The 18,906-nt window shown below is 43.0% G+C and overlaps 1 protein-coding gene across 1 annotated transcript in view; it reads right to left on the bottom strand.

Annotated features, from left to right (window-relative positions):
• Positions 1–18,906, bottom strand: part of drd4a (dopamine receptor D4a) — a 47,711-nt gene that overhangs the window by 14,988 nt on the left and 13,817 nt on the right. Inside the window, exon 2 of the mRNA XM_017439547.3 lies at positions 2,678–2,790. Coding sequence (XP_017295036.1) covers positions 2,678–2,790 — 113 coding nt within the window. The remainder of the gene's footprint in view (positions 1–2,677; positions 2,791–18,906) is intronic.

Here is an 18,906-nt window from a genome sequence, read left to right as displayed (position 1 = left end):
GGGCGGACAGGACAGCGGGGAGTGGCAAGAGGAAAGGAGGAGGACTGGCAATATTTGTGAATAACAGATAGTGTAATTCTGGGCACATCACTGTTAAAGAACAAATTTGTTGTGAAGATATTGAACTGTTAACCGTTAGCATGAGACCTTACTATTTACCACGGGAATTCTCACATGCTATCGTGATAGCTGCGAACGCCCCTCCCTCTGCTGACGCCGCCTGTGACGTCCTATATTCAGCTGTGAGCATGATCCAGATCCAGCACCCACAGGCCCTCCTTTTGATCTCTGGGGATTTTAACCATTCTTCTCCATCCTCAGTGCTGTCTATCTTCACCCAGTATGTCACCTGCCATACCAGAGAAAATAAAATACTGGATCTGTTTTTTGCCAATGCCAAGGAGGCATATAACACTCCCCTGTGCCAGTGAACATTCAGGGAATTGACATTGAGATTGTGAGGTTCTACAAGTACCTGGGTGTTCACCTTAACAACAGGCTGGATTGGACTGACCACACAGCTGCCCTCTACAGGAAAGGACTGAGCAGACTACATCTCCTGAAGAGACTCACGTCCTTCGGTGTGCGGGGGGCTCTTCTCAAGGCTTTCTTTGATGCTGTGGTGGCATCAGCCATCTTTTATGGAGTGGTCTGTTGGGGCAGCAGTAACTCCACTGCTGACAGGGGGAGGCTGAACAAGATCCTCAGGAAATCGAGCTCTGTCCTGGGGTGTCATGTTGACCTAGTGGAGGTGGTGGCAGATAGGAGAATGAGGACTAAGCTTCAGCATGCTGGAGTACCTGTCCCATCCCATGCACCACTCTCTGACATAACTGAGCAGCTCCTTTAGTGCCCGGCTGCAGCACCCTAAGTGTGTGAAGGAAAGATACCGCAGGTATTTCCTTCCGGCTGCCGTCAGACTGTACAACACCCGCTGCTCTCAGTAGTTCACTACTCTCTACTATAGGCAATAAACCTGTTCGCTTTACTTACTTATCACTGGTATGGTGTTCAACTGTGTGCATTATCAAAATTCACCATGTATAACATAACTTGCCTATCATATACTATGTGCAATTATTTATTTACTTTAGTCTATGTGTAACATCATTTATCTGCTTACCCTAACATATACAATCGGAATTTACTTATTTTTCTACTATACTGTTTCAGTATTTTTTATATTCACTTGTATTTTTTGTATATTAGTTCTGTTCTGTCCTCTGTGCTGTAACAATGCAAATTTCCCCGCTGCGGGATTAATAAAGGAATATCTTATCTTATCTTATCTTATCATAAATATCCTCATGAGTCTCAAGCTGTGTGTGATCAATGAACATGATGCTCACTGTGTTGCTATAATCCACCTAACAACCACACAAAATTTTAAAAAGGTAGATCTAATTGTATTTGTCATCAAAATTAGAAAGTTGGAAACATCGACTGGTAGGTCTCCTAAGGATGGAATTTCATTTCAGAAAGTCAGAGATTTGTGACCAACTCCAACCTCTAAATTCAATATGTCTGCCTCGTGCCTGTGATAGCTGGAGTGACTTGTTTCACCTCTGTTGCTTTGTATCTCATTAAATAATTTGCACACATATGACTGAACTACCTCTATTGGGAAAAATGTTACAATGTTGAACAGGAGAGAAATTCATCAATTTATATTGATATTGGCAAATAGCCTGGTTACTGAGCACAACAATCCCACTGATTTTCTGAACACATTTGAAACTGGAACACATTTAAACTGAATGTAACCTCATTCTCATCCAAGTTCTGAGGTGAATGAAATACAGAAATAGTTCACTAACAAAAAACAAAACAAAACAAAAAAAAACTGCATGAATAGAAAAGAAAGAATTTTCACTGCAGAAATGTGTGATGGAGAAAGTCTCTAAGATGCACTGCACAGATAGACACTGGAAACCCACAGAGGTATTTATGCCAGCTTAACAACATGTAGAACAAAAAAATAACAAAGAAAAACAAAACACTTACTCCTTTTCCCAAAGTTAGCCCCCTAGTTAAATGATAAATGGCTTACACTTGTATAGCACTTTATCTAGTCCAAGGACCCCAAACCTCTTCACACTACAATCATTCATTCACCCATTCTGATTGTGGTAAGCTACATTGTAGCCACAGCCAACCTGGGGCAGGCTGACAGAAAGTGAGGCTGCCATTACACCAGCATCAATGAGCCCTCTGATCACCACCAGTAGGCAAGGTAGGTGAAGTGTCTTACCCAAAGACAACAGCTGAGACAGACAGAACCTACAACCCTCCGGTTACAGGACAAACTCCTACTTCCTGAGCCACTGCCACCCACAGTTAAGGTTCAAAATGATTCTTTCTTACATGTTTTTTTTTTCTTAAAAACTATTGAAAAATGATGCCTCGTTCTGGGGATCTTGTACTAATTTTGTGTCAGATAAAATGCAGGTCTGATTTCTGTGAACTTTACATCTAAGTCCTTATTTCCATTTTTCAGAGGTTAGTTCAAGTGACTTTATGGTATGCTCATAAAGCCATAATTGGGACAAAAAAAAAACATATACATATGCAGCACATGTTTTTAGTTCTTATTGCTTTTTACATTTTGTTCACTTGTTTAGTTTTCTTTTGTGGTGTTGGCTTATCTTCAGGTGCACCTGCTCTGGTGAACACTGACCTGTCGATGCTGATGGCGCAGAGGTTGAAGATGGAGGCTGTGCACAGCATCACATCCATGGTCATCAGGCCGTCACAGATGGTGGCACTCAGGGCCCACACACCATCCTGGAACTGCAAGACAGAAATTTGTTGAGGATGTTTATTCTCACTGAAACGGTTTGCTGGCAACATTGGCAAAAGAGACAAATTGTCAAAATAAAACTGTTTTATATAATTAGAAGTTCTGGGTTTAACTTCTGCAAAAATCTTACTTGCAGTCACAGTTGTCCAAAAGTTTCTTTACCTTCATATGCACAACATATACACACACTCTTCTAATGCGCAACATGGGTCAGAAATGACCCACATTGTTTAATGCTGGCTGAGATTCTTCTTCTCTCTCTCTCTCTCTCTCTCTCTCTCTCTCTTTCTCTTTTTTTAATTAATTTATTTTATGACTTAATATTCCAAGAATCCTATTTCCATTTATCTTTTCATATTTTATTAAAAAATAATTTTTGTATTAGCCTACTACATTTGGTTTACACACATGGGTCAAAATGACCCATTCATCTGAATGTGATTTAAAATGAAAAACCTTTATAATATGATAATAGTTTGTTTAAATAATTACTTCAGCAGTGAATATGTGCAACATATTTATTTGTCAATCTGTCACACATACACATACCTCTGATAACAGATAACAGGCCTGTTGAACTGTACTGTATCCGTAGAGTAATTACTGTAAAATAATGAAATGTGACCAAATAAAAGACAACTGATCGCATCACTGGAGCACAAATTTGCCACTGGAAACATGAACTGCTGCCTTTTCTGTCTGGGGCAGATCGTGCACCCTCCTGTCTGAGGACCTCCTGTGGCTAGTTAGTTCATGTTGTATTTTTACCCACATCTTCCCATTGAGGCAATGGAAAGATGTAGGGTTTTCTCCCCCTCTTTAAGGAGGATAAAACCAATAAATTCTTCTTCTCAGTGCTTCTCAACTCTTTCTTTTTGCTGTGACTGTTCTTCATCCCTCTACGTTGGTACATATAAGAACCTCCTTAGTAATGGTGTAACTCGTGACTATATCCCCGGCATCTTTTAGTGAAACAGCTGTTGATCCAGGTGTATGTTCTGGGCAGCTCCTCCGAATCTTATAGCTTCTTGTCATTCCAGTAATGATCTGTTTTTACTCAGTCTACTGGACTGGGTCTGAGCTTCCTCATCAGACAAGTCTTATTCATGTAGGACAGCCAGATTCCCAGACATACCCACAACTCCAGCTCGACCCTGCAGCAAATATCTTGAGTCATAATCATCATCAAAATTCTCAATCAGGACAAGCTGTCTCCTCATCTTCATCATTTGGTTCTCCCTGCAGCATCTCTATCATCATCTCAGCAGCAAATCTGCAAGCAGATTACTCTGGATGTCAGATGCACATCAATATACTATACACACCCACACACCCACATATATATATATATATATATATATATATATTGCTAACTAAACTAGAATATGTCAGAAGCTAGCTAGTCAACAGTATTTACTTGTACATTTCTGAAAAGTAACATACTCACTGTGACGTGCCCTGTCATTTGATGTGAATGAGTGCCTGTTTAATGGTTGTGTTTTCTTGCAGTTGATTGGCTGGAAAGGGTTTAAAAGGCTCAAGCCCCACCCACCAGGGGCAGGAGGTTCGGATGAGTGCCCTGTGTTTGTGGAACTCTGAGCCTCGCTCCCGCTCCTCCTGATTGATGCCACCTTTTGTTGGTTGATGACCTGTTGTGTCCAGACTTGGGTAAAATAAAACATTTTTGTTATTTGTAACTTGGTCTGGACTCCTTATGTTGTGGGTCCTATGCGGACCGTAACATATTGGGGGCTCGTCCGACTTGAAAGCCTGTTTTGTTTGTTGAGACGTTTTGGGACGTCGTAATTTAAACGTTAGAGCAGATTTTCCCTGTATTTAATGGTATTTTGTGAGTTGGCATCTTGGAGCATTTTGTTTTAGTTTCGTTGTAATTTCTGGAAAAATAAAATGGAGTTTAATGTGACAGAGTTTTCGGAAAATCCAACTTTTGAGCAAATTGATTGCTGCACAAAGGAACAGCTGTTGTTAATTGCTGCTGAGTTTTCTATCTCTGTGTCTAGGCAGTTGAAAAAGGCAGAGATTAAATCTGAGATTGTCTCTGCTTTAATTGATGCTGGTGTTCTTTCTCAAACCAGTTCTAATGTTGCTCCTCAAATCAACTCTGACGCTGATCTGAGCCCTGATGTCCAGATTAGTCCCGAACAGAGTCGGAGTGCTGGGACTGAAAAGGCTTCTTCCGTTCTTCGTGAGTTGGAGTTGCAGCTTGAACTCTGTCATTTGGCTCTCAGGGAACGGGAATTGGATCATGAGTTTGAACTGCGTAAATTGGAGACTGAAGCAAAAAAAGAAGTTCGTTTGAAAGAGCTTGAGTTGAGCGGTTCTACTGCTCCTTGGGGTTCGCCTACCTTTGATATGAGTAAATGCGTCCGTTTGATACCACCCTTTTCAGAAAAGGATGTGGACAAATATTTTGTTCTTTTCGAAAGAGTGGCTACATCATTACAATGGCCAAAACAATTTTGGCCATTATTACTGCAGTGCGTGTTTACGGGTAAAGCTCAGGAGACCTACGCTTCACTTCCGACTGACGTCAGTTTGAGTTATGACACTGACAATGCATTCACAACTGACGGCGCAGTTATTTTGCGCAAGGGAATAGCCTCCGGAAACAGAGTTGATGAGTCCAAAAGTTCCATTCATTTGGTCATTGGAGTGTCAACATGCATTTGAGTGTGTTAAAGCGCTCTTGAGTAATGCCCCTGTTCTTGCCGCACCAGCGTATACTGTGCCCTTTAAACTGGCGGTGGATGCCAGTGACACAGGACCTGGCACGGTTCTCTTGCAGGACGGTCCAGATGGGATCGAACATCCTGTGTGCTATTTCTCAAAGAAATTTAATAGACACCAGAAGGTGTACTCTACGATAGAGAAAGAGGCACTGGCGCTGGTTATGGCGTTAAAACACTTCGAGGTTTATGTGGGCTCCTCTAGTAGCCCAATTGTGGTGTATACTGACCATAACCCGCTCGTCTTTATTCAGCAAATGCGTAATTCCAACCGACGGCTGATGCGATGGGCCCTTTACCTTCAGTCTTTCTATTTGGAGGTGAAACACATAAAAGGTAAGGATAACATCTTAGCTGACACATTGTCCCATTTCTACTATTGATGCTGCATGGTGCATTGAAATCACAATGCAGCATTTAAGAGTGGAGGTGTGACGTTCCCTGTCATTTGATGTGAATGAGTGCCTGTTTAATGGTTGTTTTCTTGCAGTTGATTGGCTGGAAAGGGTTTAAAAGGCTCAAGCCCCACCCACCAGGGGGAGGAGGTTCGGATGAGTGCCCTGTGTTTGTGGAACTCTGAGCCTCGCTCCCGCTCCTCCTGATTGATGCCACCTTTTGTTGGTTGATGACCTGTTTGTGTTGTTTGGTCGGGGAATCGTAGGCTAAGCTGGGGTTTCCGGTTTTTGTTTGTAGGGCTTGTGATCCTGTGAGGCAGGGTGAGGGGAGCAGCCCGAATCCGACGGTCAACTGCTGGCTGGTTCGTGAGCGCTCCCACACTTTTGTTTATTTTGCCACGATTCCCTGTACCACTGTGTCCAGACTTGGGTAAAATAAAACATTTTTGTTATTTGTAACTTGGTCTGGACTCCTTATGTTGTGGGTCCTATGCGGACCGTAACACTCACCCTCAAGATAACCTAAACCTAATCAGATATTATGTAGTTATTTTTCACAACTGGCATTAAATATTTTTAATATACAAGTAAAGTTGAAAAAATTGAAAAAAAAAAAAAAAAAAAAAAAAAAGACTTTCAAAGATTTGCATGTATCAGATGTGCTGAGCTGTGAAAATGTGTTCCTACTCAGCAAATGAGGCTGTTTCTCACCACAAATAATGCCTGTATAAAAGCTACGGTTCCTAGATACTGTCCTGTCAAACAAATACAACCTGTTGGTGTTCAGTCACTCATTTTAAAGTAAAGGACTTTTATATTTGAGTTTTTTTAAGTACTTTATCATATCCACACTCTTTATCAGACATCTGCTTACACATTAATATTTCTTAAGCAAAAATCTCAAGAAATACCCCAAGGCTGAAACATTCTTCATTTGTTTAAGTTAGTTGGTTAAATGTTTGTTGACACATGGATCAATTACACAAAGATTAAGTGTGTAGAGAAAATAAAAAATGAGGAATGCAAAAGCAAGAAAGAAAACTAATTCTCTGTGCGTTTCTGGGTTTGTTTGTGTTGTTTCATTGTTCTCCTAAAATCCATTGTGAAAATGGGGCCTCATCTGAACTCTTGGTCCCAGATGAAAGCGACCTCAAGAGGAATGTGGAGACTGTTTGGCTCTTGTTCTGTGATCTCCATGAGACAAAGACCGATGGACTGTACCGGGACAATGACTGTGGTTTCACCACCTGTCTTAATTAAAGTTTAATTTAATGGATGATAAGACAGTTTCCTGCCTCTGACAATCGGCTCACTGTGGAAAATAAAAATGCAGACATTGATTTACAGTGGGTTCAGGAGGTTTTCAGACCTTCTTTACTTTTTGTTTACATTATTTTTTCCCCTTCAATCTATACTCAGTATCCCATAACAGCAAGGTGAAATTAGATTTTAAAATATTTTGGCAAATGTATTAAAAAGAAAAAAAACAAAATATCTCATAAGTATTCAGACCTTTTGCTTCAACACTTGAAATTTAGCTCAGGTTCCTCACATTTCTCTTGATCACTGCTGAAATGTTTCTATAGGTTGACTGGAGTCTATCTATGGTAAATTCAACTGATTGGACATGATTTAGAAAAGCACACACTTCTCTATAGAAGGCCTCCTAGCTGACAGTCAGCGCAAAAACTGAACCATGAGGTCAAAGGCACTGCCTGCAGAGCACAGAGACAGAATTGTTTCAACTCACAGACCCGAGGAAGGCTACAAAAACATTTCTGCTGCACTAAAGGTTCCTCAGAGCTTAGCGGACTCCACGATTCTCAAATGAAAACAGTTTGGCACAACCAGGACTCTTCCGGAGTCAGTTACTGATCAATCAAGACAGAACTGTAGTGAGAGAGGTGACCAAGAACTTGATGGACAGTCTGACTGAGCTTCGGAGAACCTGTGTGGAGATGGGACTAAGTTCTAGAAAGTTGACCAGAACTGCAGGTCTCTGCCAATCTGGGCTTTGAAAGTCTGTTTGGAATTTCAAAAATGTTGTGGTTCTGGGAGCATATTCTGAGTTTTGTCCAGCAGGGGGCATCCAGGAGCTTTCAGGAGAGCGGCTGGGCAACTATTCAGTAACACCTGGAGCCCATTTGGTCTCATCAGCGGAGCTGCATATAAGGAGCTTGTTGACGTCTTTTCAATGCCTGAATGTTAGCCCAATGTGGTACTTCAAGCCCTTCAAATCTTGTTGCAGAAACTTGCTTAGAACCTTGCTGCATCTTTTGATCCCCTGTGTTTTTGACTCCTCCTAGGTCACCAGCTCCCAGTTGGCTCCAGCTCGGAGGTCTGTGTCTTGTTCATGCCTGGATTCAACCATTGCCTGATTGCTCCACCTTCAAAACCACCACATATCAAACCCTGTTCGCTCTCCACTACTCTTCTGACATCTTCTGACGCCTCCTGTGAGTTCAGATCTCCTCATAGCCAGCCGTTAATTCCCTCCCTGGATGGAACTTCACCTCAACACCTGTAAGCTGAACCTCCTATCAAACCAACCACCAGTTCAGAAACCAAGTCATCTAACCAGAGTTCTTTCTTTAAAGGGATCACTGACTCCTGAGCCACCGAATCCTGTGTTTCCCAGAGGGGTCCGTTTGAGTCTCAAACAATTTGAGAAAATAAATCTTTTTCCTAAAAAGAAACTGCTGTTGATATTTTCTGAGTGTTTTCTGCATGTGGGTCAGACACTTAGGCACCGCCATGACAGAACACTCAGGCCAAACTGGCCTAGCAGAGGCTCTCAGAAATTCAATAGCAGACCAAAACCAGTCCCATGAGAATATGCTCAGAACTTTACACAATCAACAAAATGTGCTATCCCAACAAATGGATCAGATAAATATTCAACTTCAAAGACTCCTGTCTAACACATCTTCCTCTTCAGCAGATGATGCCCCAGTTCAAAGAAACCCCCCGGTGGAGAACCAGCAGTCGAGTACTATCAGTGAAGTCAGTTCCCCCAACCCTGATAAGTATTCTGGTGAGTCGGGTTGTGGAGGATTTCTCTTGCAATGTTCCCTAGTGTTTAACTGTGCCCCCCAGTCTTTTCCCCATGATTGCTCCAAGATTTCATACATAGTTGGACTATTAACCGGAAAAGCCTTGAGATGGGCGGAGGGTAGATTCAGAGATCCAGTAAATTTTGGATGCACATTTCAGCAGTTTCTTGAAGAATTTAAACTTACTTTTTCTGAGGATCCCGACAATACCCGAGTTTCTCGTGAGCTATGGGACTGAAAGCAAGGATCTCGTTCAGTTTCCGAGCACTCCATAGACTTCTGCACGTTAGCAGCAGCATCTGATTGGATCTCCGGTGCATTAAAAGCAGCTTACTTTCAGTCATTGAATGAGTCATTGAAAGATGAACTAGAGATCCTGGATGAACCAGATACCCTAAATGAATTTATTACCCTAGCCACACGCCTAGATGACCGCATGAGAGATAGAAGAAAGCAAAGAAACGAAAGATCGTTAGTTCCTAGAAGAATTTCTCAGCCGCCCAAGACATCATTCCCTGTAGTCTCTGTTAACAAGCCGACCAAAGTTGAACCCATGCAGCTCGGCCGGACTTGTTTAACTCCTGAGGAGAAACAGAGGAGAAGAGAGGGAGGATTATGTCTTTACTGTGGTGCTTCAAATCATTTTGTCGCTGCCTGCCCTGTTAAGCCTTTGGCCCCTGGTTCAGTCCGGCCAAAAGAGCAGGTCAGTCAGATGTGGGGAATCTGACGGATCAGACCGCTTTAGCAATGTCCCCTTGTTTAACCTTGCCAGCAACTATTCAGTTCAACCACAACTTTCTTGAACTCTCCATACTAATTGATTCTGGCTGTGAACAAAATCTAATTGACCAGACATAAGTAGATCAGCTTGGAATTAAGAAAATTGAGTTCTTGTACCTTAAGAGTAACTGTTTTAGATGGAGGAGAACTGGCTAAAATCACTCATCAGACTCAACCTGTTCAGCTAGTAACTTCAGGAAATCACCAAGAAACTATCTCCTCCTTTGTATTCCCCACACCACATCCCTCCATCGTTCTAGGTTTTAAATGGTTAGACTCTCAATCCTCATCTCGACTGGGAAAATTCTAGAGTCGAATCCTGGTCAGTTAAATGTCATTCCTCCTGTCTGTGATCTGCTCTGCCTCCAAGATCTCCTACTGTGCCTCTTGATGAGGCAGACCCTGTAGATCTGTCTGATGTTCCTGAAGAGTACCACGATTTAAAACGAGCTTTTAGTAAACACCAAGCCTTGTCCTTGCCGCCTCACCGCCCTTACGATTGTGCCGTAGAGCTCCTCCCAGGAGCTCCATTGCCTTCCAGTCGCCTTTATAATATTTCCCGTCCTGAACGCCAGGCTATGGAGAAATATATTAATGATTCCTTGTCAGCTGGTATTATCCGACCATCATCCTCTCCACTATGGGCGGGGTTTTTCTTCGTTGGCAAGAAAGATGGCACGCTAAGACCCTGTATTGATTATAGGGGATTAAAAAACATTACGGTATGAATAAGTACCCGTTGCCACTTCTAACATCAGCTTTCGAACCTGTTCAGGGAGCCACAATCTTTACAAAATTGGACCTCCGCAATGCCTATCATCTTGTCCATATTTGTCAAGGGGATGAATGGAAGACTACATTCAAGACTCCTTTGGGGCATTTTGAATACCTCATCATGCCCTTTGGCCTCACTAATGGTCCAGCCGTGTTCCAGGCCCTTGTGAACGATGTATTACGAGATTTTTTCAATGTGTTCGTCTTTGTGTATTTGGATGACATTCTGATTTATTCCAAAGACTTACCTGAGCATCAGAGACATGTTTGCCTAGTCCTTCAGCGCCTCATGGAGAACCATCTATTTATCAAGGGAGAGAAATGTGAGTTTCACAAAACATCAGTCACTTTCCTTGGACACATTCTTGAGAGTGGACAGGTTCGATCAGACCCAGGAAAAGTTAAAGCAGTCCTAGAATGGCCCACTCCACGTTCGAGAAAGCAACTACAAAGATTCTTGGGTTTTGCTAACTTTTACCGCAGATTCATCAAAAACTACAGCCAGACCGTAGCCCCTCTAACAGCGTTAACATCCACTAAAGTCACATTCTCCTGGAGTCCTGAAGCAGAATTGGCCTTTTCAGAGCTAAAACAAAGGTTTGCAGACGCACCCATCCTAGCTCAACCCAACCCGTTGAAACAATTTATCCTCGAGGTTGATGCTTCAGATACAGGTGTTGGGGCAGTCCTGTCTCAAAGATCAGAGTCTGAGAAGTTACATCCATGTGCTTTTTTTCTCCCGTAGATTGTCCTCAGCCGAAAGAAATTATGACATTGGCGATCGTGAGCTGCTAGCCATAAAATTGGCCCTTGAGGAGTGGCATCATTGGCTTCAGGGCGCGGAACATCTGGTCCTAGTTTGGACAGATCATAAAAATTTGTCATACTTACAATCAGCGAAACGTTTGAACTCCCGCCAGTCCCGGTGGTCTTTGTTCTTTTCCCGTTTTAACTTGTCCATCTCTTTCCGCCCAGGATCCAAGAATGTCAAGCCAGATGCCCTTTCCAGACAGTTTTCACCTGACGAATTTGAAGGAGAACCCCCTCCAATCCTCTCTCCCACCTGTACGGTAGGCTCCCTTTCTTGGGAGATAGAAGATGTAGTCAGGTAGGCTCAGTTAAAGGAGCCAGCTCCTCCTGGAGGTCCCCCTAACAAGGTTTATGCCCCTTCATCAGTTCGCTCAAGACTCATTCACTGGTTTCATGCTTCTAAGTTTTCAGCTCACCCAGGATCCAGCCATACCATTGCACTGATCTCACAAAAATTTTGGTGGCCATCTCTGTACAAAGATATTAAGGAATATGTTTCAGCGTGTCCCTCTTGTGCCCGAAATAAACAATCTCATCGACCTCCTGCTGGCCTACTCCAACCATTGTCCATTCCCACACGACCCTGGTCCCATATCGCTAACGACTTTGTCACTGGACTCCCTGTCTCACAAGGTATGACCACAATATTGACCATCATTGACCGCTTTTCAAAATCCTGTCATTTAATTGCCCTCAGAAAACTCTCTTCAGCATTCCAGACTGCCCAGCTGCTCGTTAAACATGTTTTTCGCCTGCATGGAATACCTGCTGAGATTCTATCAGACCGTGTTTAGCCCTGGAAGCCCATGTCTCGTTAACCTCTGGATATCACCCCCAGTCAAATGGCCAGGTTGAACGTATGAACCAGGAACTGGAATCTGTTCTCCGCTGCCTTACGGGCTACTGTCTTGGGTGCCCCGGTCATTTATCTGCAACCCTACTTTAATCTCTGATTATTGTGATTCTTTGCCGTCCACGTCTTCTGGGCTGCCAGGGGGCAGCTGTTGAAGGGGGCGCGGGGTGGTACTGTTGTGGTTCTGGGAGCATATTCTGAGTTTTGTCCAGCAGGGGGCATCCAGGAGCTTTCTGGAGAGTGGCTGGGCAACTATTCAGTAACACCTGGAGCCCATTTGGTCTCATCAGCGGAGCTGCATATAAGGAGCTTGCTGACGTCTTTTCAATGCCTGAATGTTAGCCCAATGTGGTACTTCAAGCCCTTCAAATCTTGTTGCAGAAACTTGCTTAGAACCTTGCTGCATTTTTTGATCCCCTGTGTTTTTGACTCCTCCTAGGTCACCAGCTCCCAGTTGGCTCCAGCTCGGAGGTCTGTGTCTTGTTCATGCCTGGATTCAACCATTGCCTGATTGCTCCACCTTCAAAACCACCACATATCAAACCCTGTTCGCTCTCCACTACTCTTCTGACATCTTCTGACGCCTCCTGTGAGTTCAGATCTCCTCATAGCCAGCCGTTAATTCCCTCCCTGGATGGAACTTCACCTCAACACCTGTAAGCTGAACCTCCTATCAAACCAACCACCAGTTCAGAAACCAAGTCATCTAACCAGTTCTTTCTTTAAAGGGATCACTGACTCCTGAGCCACCGAATCCTGTGTTTCCCAGAGGGGTCCGTTTGAGTCTCAAACAATTTGAGAAAATTTTTTTTTTTCCTAAAAAGAAACTGCTGTTGATATTTTCTGAGTGTTTTCTGCATGTGGGTCAGACACTTAAGCACCGCCATGACAAAAAAAGCACCTGAAGGACTTTCACACTGAGAAACGGGATTCTCTGGTCTGAAACCAAGACTGAACTGTTTGGTCTCATTTCTAAAAAATCATGGATATTCTAAACATTAACCAGGTACTGCTCATCACCTGCCCAACACCACCCCCTTGGTAAAGCATGGTGGTGGCAGCTTCATGTTGTGGGTGTTTTTCAGCAGCAGGAACTGGGACACTGGTCAGGGTTGTGGCACAGAATTCTAACTACTAAAAGCAGCACAGATTTCCTAACTTTTTGAGTCTGACCCAGGAGACATTTACTTGAACTTTCACATTGACTATATTTCAGCTGATGTTGCACTTGCTTCAACTCTGCTCCATATTTAACTATAATTTTGATCACTTAAGATCAGTGGTTCCTAATCTTCCTGAAGCCCTCAAAAGAAAGAGAGGTGGAGAAGCTCTAGTAACTTCGGATCAATTTTACCCAAAAGCTACGGGAGGGTTAACTGGTCTGACTTCAGAACCCACCACCACCCCTTAATGACAGGCCCAAATTGAGAAACATTTTCAACTTTTGAAATTTACTCAATGAAAACATGGCGCAGTTTGAACCTGATATAGTAGAGTACAATATCACAGTGTGCCAACACACAAAAAAACAAGTTGATAAATAAAAACAACCAGCCAGTGGCAAATATTCCTTTCAACACTCACTTTGCTGCATTTTAATGAAAACCAGAACTCTCTCTAACAAACTCAACAGTGCTTTCGTGCACATACCTAAAATACTACTACTGACAAGTAGTTTTAAAAGGACTTAAAATATGGACCTTTAGTTGAATAGTCACTTTTTCAAGCATTAAACGTATGGACTGACATAATCTGAACCCTGATGTTTTTTCTTACTGTTTTCTTGCTCAGGCAAATACTCATGACCAAAAAAAAAGTGAGACCCACCAGGAAAGAATCACTGCTCTACAGGTTCTCATTAAGCCCAGCAAAAGGTTAAATTAAATTGCTGATTTTTTTATGCTCTGATAGACTTTAGCCATTTTATTTTTAACATTTTGAATTAAGGTTTGGAGTCAATTTAAAGACAGTTTTGGGGCATTTTAGCCTAAACTAGTAGCTAAAATGGGTCACACACTCAGACAGCAATCACACTGAAAATTATTATTCAACACAGACTCATCCTGTTGCAAATCAGTCTTAAAAATGAATAACCCTTATTGTCACTATGCACTGCAAACAGTATGCAAAAAAAATCAATCAAACAGCTGCAGCTGATCCAAAATGCTGCTGCTCGTGTTCTTACAAGACCAGAAAAATAGAGCACATCACCCCGGTTTTAAAGTCCCTACATTGGCTCCCTGTAGCTCAGAGAACAGACTTTAAAATACTTCTATTAGTTTATAAATCACTAAACGATCTAGCACCACAATACATTAAAGACTTATTATTGTGGTATCAACCCTCCAGAACACTCAGGTCTTCTGGTTCTGGTCTAATTTGTATCCCCAGAACCAAACATGGAGAAGCAGTTTTCAGTTTCTATGCACCATCAATCTGAAACAAACTCCCGGAAAACTGCAAAACAGCTGAAACACTAAATTCCTTTAAATCAAGGCTGAAAACTCACCTGTTTAGAGCTGCCTTTAATTAGTAGTCTGCAAACATATTCAGGTGTAAAGCTGATCTGAACAAAATATCTTATGACATATTGACCTTATGATTATCATTTATGATTTTTTTTTTGGATGATTGTAATGATGTTTTTGATGATTGTAATGTAATCCTAATGATGTTTTTATTATGTAAAGCACTTTGAATGCCTTGCTGCTGAAATGTGCTATACAAATAAATTTTTACTTACTTACTTTACTTACATTATGAAAAATAATTCAGCATGTTCTCACATATAGAACCATGTGATTTTCCACATGTGAAGTTTGTGTGTTTTTGTTCCAAATCCACGAGAAACATTTGTTTCACAACATTTGTGTTTCACAAGTCTTATATAGATTTGAATACCTGAGTGTTAGCAAAATATCCAATTAAACACTGGACAGACTTTAGTGAAAGTAATCATTTGATGTACACGGATGGAAATGAGCATGCATCACTGGCCAAAATTTATGAAGTGTCAGGTAAATTTGATAAACCCACAGTGTTCAGTCTGTACAATTGATCTATCAGGGGGCACCAATGAACCTTATCTGCTGCTCATCTACTGCAAATGCTTTTATCAGTAGAAGAAGAACTAAACAGCAAAAAAAAACAAAAAAAAAACAAGAGCATCCAGCTGCAGACCATAGAGGAAAAGCTCCACCCCACATGACTGGAAATATGTAATCCAGGAAACATGTCATCTTTACCAGGTGGAAATTGTAGGTTTTTTTTATTTGTTTTCATTTTTATGATTATTTTTAAATGAAAATATATATATTTGTGGGATTAGGGTTTTAGATCATGCTTAGGTGTTTCCAAAGTTGAAGATTACATATTTACACTGGAGATTCTGCCCCATGATCTGCAGCCAGACCCCTCTTGAAAAAAATGGATTGTAATGTTATGTTCCTGGTCTAAAGCGAGTGCCGATAACAGCAACTTTTCTAAAGAGGAACTGACGAATGAACCAAAAGTTAAACTGATTTGTTTCTGGGTGACATAAACCAGGTAATTTGTCCATGAAGCGAAGCCGAAAACCAGACAAGGAGATGAGGAATAAGGTAAGTGATTTATTTACAATGTGCATGTATTTACAGTGATGTCATTCAGGAACAGTCTGGAAGGCAAGAAGGAGTAGGGTGAGTCTCGGGTACAGGTCTTGATTCAGCGTGGAGACAGATGAAATTGTGAATAATGTTTCTTTCGTTTTCTTACAGGTTTAGGAGGCGTTTGTGGCGTCAAGGAGAAGACAAAGGTTCCACTGATGATCCAGAAGGTAAGAAGTCCAGCGGTCCGGCAAGGTAAGTAATCCGTTCGTGAGTCAGGTAGGTTTCCAGTAGAGCAGTGATCGTCAAGGTGAGGCAAAAACCTGAGTCGAAGAGCAAACGGCAAACAAATTAACAAGGTCACTTGCTTAGGGTTAGAACCTACGGCTGAGACTCTAACCAGTAAGGTTTGATGCTCCAGCGATGATCTGGAACCAGCCAGAGGCTTAAATGCTGGATCTGCTCATCAAGGTAACCAGGTGCAGCTGAGAAAGGAAAAATTAGTAGCGCCGCCCACAGGCGGAGCTAACTCCAGATCCTCACAGTACCCCCCTCTCTAATGATCGCCTCTTGGCGATCTGGGACGCCTCTCTGGATGGGCCCTATAGAAGTTGGTAATTAAAGTTGCGTCTAAAATGAATGACCTGGGAACCCATGTGCGCTCCTCAGGTCCATAACCCTCCCAATCGACTAGGTACTGGAACCCCCGGCCTCTACGCCTGACGTCGATGATGCGGTTGACGATGAAAGCCAGATGGTGGTCGATCAGCCGGGCGGGAGGGGGGAGGACGGCAGGTGGGCTCAAGGGACTGTGCAACTCTGGTTTTAACTGTGACACGTGGAAGGTAGGATGAATATGCATCGAAGCTGGGAGAGTGAGGCGAACCGAGGTTGGATTTATGATCCGCTCCACTGGAAAAGGGCCAATGAAACGGGGGGCCAGTTTTCTAGAGGCGCCCCGCAACTGGATGTCCCTTGTGGACAACCACACCCTGTCGCCCACCTTGTATTCTGGTGTAGAGGAGCGGTGACGGTCGGCGTATTTCTTATTTTGCTCCACAGTTCTTTGAAGAGCCCTCTTGGTCTGCCTCCAAATCCTCCGGCACCTCTGTAGATGGGCTTGAACCGATGGAACTGCGATCTCTGTCTCGAAGCTGGGGAATAATGGTGGAGAGGCCTCAAATGGGGATAAGCCTGTAGCGGAGGAAATGTGAGTGTTGTGTGCATATTCAATCCAGGTTAGTCTCTTACTCCAGGTAGATGGGTTGTCGCTGGCCAAACATCGCAGCGCAACCTCCAGTTCCTGGTTGCATCGCTCTGTCTGACCATTTGATTGTGGATGGTACCCTGAAGTGAGACTCACCCTAGCTCCAAGTCCTTTGCAGAAGTTGTGCCAAACCTGAGATGTAAACTGTGGTCCTCTGTTTGAGACGATGTCCATGGGAATTCCATGTAGCCGGAACACCTGCTGAATCATGATTTCTGCTGTTTCGAAGGCTGTGGGAAGCTTAGGGAGAGGAATGAAATGAGCAGATTTTGAAAATCAATCGACAACCATAAGTATGACGGTATTGCCCTGAGATGGAGATAATCCTGTAACGAAATCTAGAGCTATATACGACCAAGGTCGTATATAGCTCAAGGACAGATGAAGGTTCATCCTTCTCGGTTGCGTTGGGACTAGACCACCGCGTGGACAGAGCGTCGGGCTTGACATTTTTAGAACCTGGCATAAAAGTGATGGTAAAATTGAATCTGCCGAAAAACAATGACCATCTGGCTTGACGGGGGTTAAGTCTCTTGGCAGTTTGAAGGTAGGCCAGATTCTTGTGGTTAGTCCATATTATAAAAGGAGTTTCGCAACCCTCCAACCAGTGCCTCCACTCTTCTTAGGCTAATTTAATGGTAAGTAGGCCTCTGCTATCTCTGCTACCAGGTTGGGCCAGACATTGCCCACTGAAAGGAGTACACGCAGCACCTCGTTTCCCGAACAGAGGTGGACATCAGCTGCAGCAACGGCACCTAGAGGTCAAATCCCACAGCCAGTTGGGACCCTGGACTGAAACCAAGAGCAGAACCAGCAGTGACAAACCCTGCAGAGCAGACCATCTACACAGGGACTGGCAGACCTGTTGTTACATCTTGATGTCCTGGACAGAACACTGTCATTTCTCATGGACACTGGGACAACATGCTCCTTGGACAGGAGACACTCAGCCCAATAAATCTGTGGACATCGTGGGCCTCTCTGGGGTGAATCTGAAGCTGCCTCCAGAAAAAGAACTACCACTGTGTTTGAAAACACAGCAGTTGTGACATTCCATTCACTCCGGTCGTGTTCCAGTGAACTTTTGTGGCTGTGACCTTAAAAACTAGGTGCCTCCATTTCGTGCACACTCCCTGATGGATGCAGCTGCCTTGCTCCACGGCTACAGGACAGCCAAAACAAATGGGGAGGCCGAGGTCTTGTCTCTGCTCCGTGCTTTTGGGGCCTTGACACTCACACCTCGAGCGATATGAAACAAACCGCTGATCAGATGATGTTTGAACATTCTAATACACCTGACTGCTCAGTGCGGTTTTTCGGGATGTTTCTGAAACATGGAATTATAAATGCGGTTCTGTTTCAGAAAAAAGGGGGAGGAGTAGCAGGAGCATTTTACTTTAATTTTGAATTTGAATTTGCTTTATCTTTAAACTTGTTAAACAAAAACAAAAGCAGAGGTTGATCAAAAATCAGATTTTTATGGCCAATGCAATATGCAACACCATTTTTATTGGGGCCTGCCAGCAGTGCATAGAGAGCAGGACAATGCCTTGCAAAGCAAGGCATTGTACTGCCTCATGCAATGCATGCAGGCACCTATTACTCTACACCGAATAAGGTGTCTCTTTATTATTATTATTGGGGCCTGCCAGCAGTGCATAGAGAGCAGTACAATGCCTTCGCAAGGCATTGTACTGCCTCATGCAATGCATGCAGGCCTCTCTTACTCTACACCGAATAGAATGTCTCTTTATTATTTATTCTTATTCCGTTACCCTTAATGCAGCCCGAACCGGGCAAAGAACCCCCACAAATTTTATATCAGAACGACCGGCTCGGTCTC

Source organism: Kryptolebias marmoratus, linkage group LG17 (assembly GCF_001649575.2).
Source record: "Kryptolebias marmoratus isolate JLee-2015 linkage group LG17, ASM164957v2, whole genome shotgun sequence".
NCBI classification, from domain to species: domain Eukaryota; kingdom Metazoa; phylum Chordata; class Actinopteri; order Cyprinodontiformes; family Rivulidae; genus Kryptolebias; species Kryptolebias marmoratus.
The sequence above is the reverse complement of the archived record's forward strand: the minus strand, read 5'-3'. Positions and strand labels throughout refer to the sequence as shown.